This window comes from Mercenaria mercenaria, chromosome 4 (assembly GCF_021730395.1).
Source record: "Mercenaria mercenaria strain notata chromosome 4, MADL_Memer_1, whole genome shotgun sequence".
Classification (NCBI taxonomy): domain Eukaryota; kingdom Metazoa; phylum Mollusca; class Bivalvia; order Venerida; family Veneridae; genus Mercenaria; species Mercenaria mercenaria.
The window spans coordinates 82,763,043-82,771,664 of record NC_069364.1 but is presented as its reverse complement, the minus strand read 5'-3'; the positions used below and the strand labels follow the sequence as shown (position 1 = coordinate 82,771,664).

The 8,622-nt window shown below is 35.3% G+C and overlaps 1 protein-coding gene across 1 annotated transcript in view; it reads left to right on the top strand.

Annotated features, from left to right (window-relative positions):
• The first annotated feature begins 541 nt into the window (after positions 1–541).
• The window catches only part of LOC128556494 (5'-nucleotidase-like), a 33,273-nt gene continuing 25,192 nt past the window's right edge, over positions 542–8,622 (top strand). Inside the window, exons 1-6 of the mRNA XM_053541823.1 lie at positions 542–768; positions 1,123–1,489; positions 3,577–3,787; positions 4,487–4,672; positions 5,004–5,201; positions 5,941–6,072. Coding sequence (XP_053397798.1) covers positions 4,597–4,672; positions 5,004–5,201; positions 5,941–6,072 — 406 coding nt within the window. The 5' untranslated portion in view covers positions 542–768; positions 1,123–1,489; positions 3,577–3,787; positions 4,487–4,596. The remainder of the gene's footprint in view (positions 769–1,122; positions 1,490–3,576; positions 3,788–4,486; positions 4,673–5,003; positions 5,202–5,940; positions 6,073–8,622) is intronic.

Sequence of the window (8,622 nt, the reverse complement as noted above, 5' to 3'; positions counted from 1 at the left end):
GATCAGAAATCAGATACAGGCTTGTCCGGCTAACTTAGCCTAGCTCGTTGCGAATAGACAGCCTGGTTCTTTAACGTGCCCAGTGTATAGCACTGATCCACGCAAGGATTGCCTGGGTTCCTGACCAGTACACCTCTATTTGGGTGGGAAACACTGAAAAGCGTTTCTGAAAATTCCCGAGTAGCTGCCGGGGATCGAACCACAGACTTCAGGATTGGAGGGCCATTGTACAAACCACTGAGCTATCCGTCCACCCATTCATAGTACCACATCCTTATTCACAAAGTACTGATTTTTACAGGTGTCCATGAGTATTATATCAATTTAGGAATATGCTTTTTTTATCTTCCCACCATCAATATCTTGAATATGCACCCCTTCCTCATTTCTGCATGAACTGTGAATGTAGCAATATGCGTCCCCTTAAACCATTTCTATGTGACATAAAAATTTACATATCAGATTATGTGTATGGGAGTTTTAAAGAATTTTCCATTATTTGTAAACGAAAGGTTTGACTGTGTTCAAATACTCAAGTCTACGGGATTGCGGTTTGTTTGTTCATTGCATATGGTAGTTAAAGGAAGTAGTATTCTCATCGTTTGAATATTAAATTACTTTTCAAAAACGTATACTTCAATTTCGGTTGAGCTTCGTAACCAAATTTGTGCGTATTGTTTATTGTTTCATGACCTGGATTGAATTGCAAATATTTACATGTGCCTAATAATTATTAATAAGGGGGAAAATCTATCAACCAGTCATCAGGTGAGTTATTTTCTACCTTTTAAACATGTTAGAATTGTTTACTTTTGTCGACATTTCATGTTTTGTCACTCGCAATGATAGATATTAGCCCTATATATTTTGTTACTTTTTTGTTTAACTTACCTCTTGTCAGTGTCCTTATCACAATTGCAAAAAAAGGAAACCTAAAAATATGGACATGATATGATCAGGAGTTACCCCTTGGGTTATTTTTGTATTAGTCCTGAAGGGCACAAGGTGAAGTTATCGTAACTGTAACAAAAAAAAAACGTCGTCGAGATCCCCAATGTTTACGAAATACGAAACTTAGTGTACCTGCTTGGTTGAAATAAATCTTCATATTGTGTTTTGCAGTTCAGATATACATACTAAAATGCCGATGAAGATATCCTCAGGATTGTTACCGGCCACATTCGTTCTACTATTTTTGCCTATTATTACATCGGGATATGAAATTACAATTTTGCATACGAACGATGTGCACGCTAGATTTGAACAATTTAATAAATACGGATCAAAATGTTCCAAAGGAGATGTTAAGGACGGTAAATGCTTTGGAGGAGTAGCTAGGAGACACACGAAAATCCAAGAAATTCGAAGTAGTCATGATAACGTGCTACTATTGGATGCTGGAGACCAGTTTATGGGGACAACTTGGTTTACCGTTCATCGTGGCATGGCGGCGGCTTATTTCATGAAACAGCTAGGATACGATGCAATGGTAAAATATTACAGCAAACATTTTCTAGAAGTCATTCTCAATACATTCATATCTTCATCATCATTATCATCATCATCATCATCATCATTATCGTCGCCGTTGTCGTTGTTGTTTTTTCCTCTTCATCTTCTTCCACATTTCGAGCTCAACGTCATGTTCTTTCATTGAACTTCGTTAAATATTTCTTTTTTTATATGTCAAGTGTACTATATTATTATGGAATCCGTTTATAATAAGTTATATTCGAATAATCATTCTTTGGACAAAATTAACTTGCTTCTCAAAACAAAATCTAGTTACAATATTTCACAGCAAGTTAAAAGAGCATTTTTTTAATAAAAATGGTTTTAATCAGATTACAATGACTAATTTGGCAAAATCCCCCTACAATTGACATAATTGCACATTTGCAAACATTGTTAACGGGATGTAGTTATCGTATTTTAACATTAATCATCCGCTTAACTTCACATTCAGATTTCGTATTCTGATACAATACATTTATTTTCAAATAGGCAAATCACGTCCCAAATATTCACGATTACATTAATAATGAATTTTATGCAACAGCAAAATTGTATAACAATTAAGAAAAAATTGACACTTGTCCTACGATTTAGTGTCCTAAAATAATTTTATATCTTGTGATCATTTGTGCAATGTTATGCTAAGATGTTGTAGCAGAATAAATTTCAGAAAATCGATTCAACTGCCGCGTAAAAAAGTTAAGACAGTATGTAAGAGACATGCTAAATTCATAAGGGTTGAGAAAGAAATCAATCCCTGCAAACTTTTCTATATTGTACCAATATTGGCAAACCATATCTGTTAATGGTATTGGTCCGACATCCATATCGGATTGATACTAGGTCAACTCTGAAACACAGTATATCGGACCGATATCGAAACCCACCTCGGTCCAATACAGGCCTGGTCGTGTAATATGCTTTTATGGGATATACAGTATTTATCATTTCTTTGTGGAACATAAAATCTAGAGAACGGATTATGAAAATCGGTATACAAATCGCAAAATGGCGGATTCAAAGAGTCCTCTGTGTTCTTGCTCTATAGATATATTTTCCATATTTTCTTTGTAAATTCTTGCTGAAATTACATGACAGATCTATCCTTGACATTTAGGAAGCTTTTTCAAAATGAAATGATAGCATGACAGAATATGTAATGGAATCTTAGGTCATACACCACCAATACAATTTGGGATCTCATTTTAACTGATTTTGCAATGTGTGTGTTTAACTGAAAATATTTTACTTGCATCAAACCTGACCCCAACTTTTCTTTCGATTTTTATTCGACACTCTGTCTATGTTCTTCGAGAAAATTCAAGTTACAGACATTTAAAATGGGTCCTGAGATGTACTGCAGCCATTGGAAATTTGTCAATTTTACATGGAATAAAGAAGGTCAACTATATAGTGTGTTCATGCCTTATACCGCGATCCGGACCAATAGAATAATGTGAGTCGAAGCCACAATTATGAAGGAACCCCGTCAAAATATTCTTCACCAAAGTCCCAGTAATAATTATGGCTTCTTATCAATTAGGTTTGTGTAGAGTTAAATTCCCCACGATTTTTACTCTTCGAATTCTGTTGGAATTCAGTCTTTTAGTATTCTATCAACTAGATACGCATCATAGTTTTTATTCTTTAGCCTGCTAAATTTCTAAAATGGAATGGACCATCATTCAATGTGGGCTGTATAATTTATTATTTGATTTCAAGGAAGGTGTGTTAACTCAAAATTTACTGAGTGAATAGCGAACAGTGCAGACCATGATCAAGCTGACCTTAGTCTGCACTGGTCGCAAAGGCAGAATCACTTGCCGCCAGCAGGCTTAAGTTATATAAGATATACCTCCGACTTTCACATAGGCCACTGTATACCAATATTTTTATACATATCATTTTACATGTTAATGGTACCCGATTAATGCGTTTTCTTTTAGCGTAATAATTTTTCAGAGAAAGTTGCACACGATATGTCTCCCGCAAATACATGTACCACCTTTTTTTCAGATGTCACGTTTATTACCCAAACAATATATCATTTTTAATTGTCAGTGTTTGGGGAACCACGAGTTTGATATTGGTGTGGATGGGCTTGAAAAATTTCTCGACAATGTCACGTTTCCGGTCATTAGTGCAAACACTGACGTAACGAATGAACCACGTTAAAGGGAAATTTCTGAAGTCTTGGAACACGACTATTGGTGGGGAAAAGATTGGCATTGTGGGTATATTACGCCGGAAACTGTTCAGATTTCAAGCGGAGGTAATGCAAATATATGTAGTATCAAAATTCAAACTTGTTCTATAATAAGCTCGCCCGGTATGTGCAGTAAGTAGGACCTGCACGACTTTGAATCGAGAAGAAGCAAGTTCGATCCTCAGGCGAGGTGTATGTTCTCTGAGACGATTAGATAGTGTGTCTGAAGTCATTCGTCATCATTTTATTATTTATGTGAGAATGTTGACAGTAGATTGCAGAGAATACAGCAGAAAAATCTGTACAGTATTTACCTTCGTGTATTATATTGAAAAGTAAATATTTTATTTGACTCGTTGTAATTAGATTATTCAGATTTTCATAGAAGGTTTCGATTATCCAATTTGATATCACAGTTTAAAAGATAGTTATGCGCATATGTTTAAAAAGCCAAAGAAAGCGTTTATTTGGGGTTTGTCCTTAGCGACAGAAATGTTTGTTCCTTTCGTGAATAGTTTGGGTGTAAATTACTTTGCAAATACTTAAGTCCTTGCAACTGTCAAAATTTTAATGACAAAGATGTAAAAAAAAATATTACTTTTTAGCTTGCCTTTTTGCTTTGATTTACGGATCCGTATTTTCTTGATAGGCGGAGACTGCGGGTTTTTTTGTTTATGTCAGCTATTTTTGAAAACTAAAAAAAAAAACAGTTTGGAAACTTTGTACACTACTATATCACTATTAAGCCGGAAGGTATTTTTTCAGGTCCAACAGTTAGTTTTACTGACGTAGTGACTGCAGTTCGAGAGGAAGTGTCTCGGCTACAAAATCGAGGGATTAATAAAATCATAGCTCTCGGACACGCCGGGTTTAGTATGGACAAAAAGGTGGCCGCCATTGATGGAATAGACCTTGCAGTCGGTGGCCATACAAATACGTTCCTGTACAACGGTAAGTTTCATTAAAATGGTCAACAATACATATACATCATTTAGTTTTCAACTGAAGATTAAAACGCATCCCCCCACCCTCCACCACACACACTCCCCACTGTTTTAAAGGCATCTCTCTCACCCACACCCACCTCACCTCGCTATTCTGAATTTCAGTATAGACAAAACACAAACACCTCCCGCTTAATTTAAGCGTGTACAAAAATCTAGTAAATTTATAAGATAGGGCGAAACTGTGTAACAACCTAGGAGAGATTTTCCAATTCCTGTTAAAAAAATAACAGGATGGGTTTTGTTCAACTCCCCTCACAGTATCATACTTTTTACAGGCGAGAAACCAGCAGGCGAGGAGATAGAAGGACCTTACCCTGTTGTTGTTCACCAGCCTGGAGGAGGTAAAGGACTTGTGGTTCAAGCCTACACTATGGGGAAATACCTCGGCTACCTGAAACTTACATTTGACTCCGATGGCGTTGTAAAGAACTTTTCAGGAAACCCAATCCTCTTGGATAACACAGTAATAGAAGGTTGGATGAAGTAGATTTCTAGTTTATTTTTGAAGAGTTAGTTGTAATACTTGATAATAATATTCCATGAGATTGCCATTTCCTCATTAAGAAATGTCAATATTTTACAAAGATCAAATATCTAGTCTAATCAAAATCAAAAAATTAATAGAAAACACGACTAACTCCAAACGCACGACAAAGATCGAAATCAAAAGCTACGATATATATAGTACAAACTGAACTAGCCCGCCCGCTTAGCTCAATAGGTAAGAGCGTTGGTCTACGGATCGCGATTTCGCGAGTTCGATCCTCGGGCGGGGCGTATGTTCTCCGTGACTATTTGATAAACGACATTGTGTCTGAAATCATTAGTCCTCCACCTCTGATTCATGTGGGGAAGTTGGCAGTTACTTGCGGAGAACAGGTTTGTACTGGTACTGAATCCAGGAACACTGGTTAGGTTAACTGCCTATATGACTGAAATACTGTTGAAAAACGGCGTTTAACCCAAAACAAAACAAAAAAAAACAACAAAAAAAACCTGAACTACAATTTTATAGCACGATAAGGACGAAAAAGGTGAAAAAGATCAAAATAATATAAAATTATGAACAAAATTACCATTTAAAAGCACGACAAATATCAAAATAAATAGTTTTGATTTATATGCCAAACAAAACTATTTAAAGCATGCAAATCTCTATAATACATCTTACTCTCCAAAATATTTTGGGTTTGTCACATGTATATTTTACAGATACGCAGATTTTGCGGTATGTTGATGAATGGAAGAAGCCTGTAGATGCTCTGAGTGCACATGTTGTCGGCTACTCTAATGTTCTTTTAGATGGAGAAAGGTCATCGTGTAGACTAAAAGAATGCAGCCTAGGTAAAGGAACAGTTGTAAACAATTTTTTAGAACATTTACCGCTGTCGAGTGTTAGCTAGGATCTACGGTCAGTAAAGGGTCTGCATCTATTTCTATTGCTGTGCTTCTTATTATTTGAATGGCACCCCTACTGTTTACTGCAATATTTGAACAATTGAAGTCTTTAACACTTAATTACTTTACATGATTTGTGAACAAGTCATACAGCCGAATGGCAAATATTTGAAAATTTAAACATATTTTCATATGTAAATATATATATATAGTCCGAGTGTTTATAAAGCTGGTATGTTTTAATTGATGATAGAATTGATTCTAATGTCGTGAAACACTGAGATGTCAAGATTTTATTTTGCTGGATCGCTTCGGCGAGACAGTATCACGATAGGATTTTACTAACCAGCGTGAAGTTAGCAGTAGAGCAGTGACAGCAATAACAACAGTATTACTGCTTTTCCTGCTGTAACGTTGCAGCAGTAATAGCAGTAATACTGCTGTTACTGCCGGAACGTTATAGCAGTAAAAGCAATATAACTGCTACTACTGCTGGAGGTTATAGCAGTAGCAGCAGTATAACTGCTATTATTGTTGTAAAGTTATAGCAGTAACAACAGTATAACTGCTGTTACTGTTGGCAGTTTTAGCAACAACAACAATATTACTGATGCTACTATTGGAAGTTATAGCAGTAATAATAGTAGTTGGAAGTTGCGCAAAATACAATATGAAATCATTTTTATCAATTTATGCATTATTGGCCATCAAAAACATTTCAAAGCTGTTCTTTTTACAAATGTATAATGTTTTTTTTTGTTGTTTTTTTTTATGTCTCAGGAAACTGGCTTCAAACCCTCTTGCTGCTGTTATTCACAACTTTTATGTAGGTTTTAGGATACATTTCACGATATCGATATATTGTTGGTATATTTGTTCAAAAATAACTGATGCTACTATTGGAGGTTATCAATAAAACCCGGCCCGGCCCGGCCCGGCCCAAACCACGGAAATAGCCGATTCCGATTGTACGGAAACCACCGGAAACTTACGGACGGAAGGCTAATATAATTACGAATGATATCGTGTCGATATCAACTTACATATTTAGAATTTAGTAAAAAAACACTGACCTTTATGATGCCAGCGAGGAATTTCTTTGATGAATAGGTTAAGACTGCGTGTTCTTTCTGGTTGCAAAAACGTCTTAATATATAATTTGTAAACTTGTACACAGGAAGTCGTTATACATAGCGTTGTTTTGACGAGGCTTCTAATTAGTTCCCGAAATTTTTGTATCGTTATCATTATATACTATTTTATAATCACGTTTTGTCCAAAAGTTGTTATAATTCCTCTCGGCCTCAAGAGTTTTTGTTTCACCTGTGCTTTCCCCAAGCCTAAATATTTCTTTGTGTCCGGTAACATGCCTAAAAACAGGTAGCAAATAGGCAGAGTTTTTTTTTTATACTTTTTTGTTCAATGAGACTTTACGGAAATTATTTTATGTAAAAAATGAATACGAATAATTTCTAATATCACTGAGAATTTTTAAAGAATAGAATGAGCAGTTCTTTAAAACTTTTTATTAAAACGTTTTTAAAAAATCTCAAAGACCATAAAACATTTAGGTCATGTAAAACATTTAGGATAGGTCGGGATACCGATTACGCACGAAGAATGCAGCGTTGAATATTGAAAGGTTTTACACACGGTACCCCATATTTTTTAAATATTCCTGTATAAATATATAAAAAACAAATACTGAATTAGGTTTGTTCACGCAGTATTCTGAGTATCTCTTGACTGAATTTGACGTACGATGAAAGTCACACATTGAATATATTGTGGTACATTGCAGTTTGTGGCATAGTCTTTGCACTTTCGATAATCGGTTTCATATTCGGCAGGTTGCTATGATGTTTTAACATCTTTTTTATTTATTTTTTTTTCCAAGTTTGCAAGTAATCTCTGAATAAACTGACTTACTTAAGTTATATTCAAATAAGTTAAAAACTATATAGAGTAGAATCGAGGTACAAATTTTACCTTTTTTTTCATTTTTGTACAGATGTCTCGTAATCCGGAGGTCACGGGGTTGAATCCTGTCAGCGGATTTTGACCGTGACTCCAATAGTCCCTTCTTTCGGTGCGAGTACTGGTTATTTTCCAGGAAGCAGTCATCGAGTGTATTTCACATTAGTTGGTGAACCAAAACTCGACGCGAAAAAGAAATCTTTTAAATGGGAACAAAATTACCATTTAACTGCACTCAATATATAGAACGATTCACACTGTTTCGTGAAAAAAGACCAAGTAAAAACTTGTTACGGTTCGTTTGGATATTTACCAATGCTCTACACTTTCAGAAATGCATTAAGATACTTCAAGATTAAACTTCAATGGTTTGACATATCTTGCAAAACTTTGCAATTTATTTAGGTTGATTTGATATATTATTGTATACAGAATGCCCTTTCAGTCAGTTTGCTAGTGCTCGGCATTTTTGATACATAACAACAGAAGAATCGTTTGAGCCCGCTAATCATAATTTAC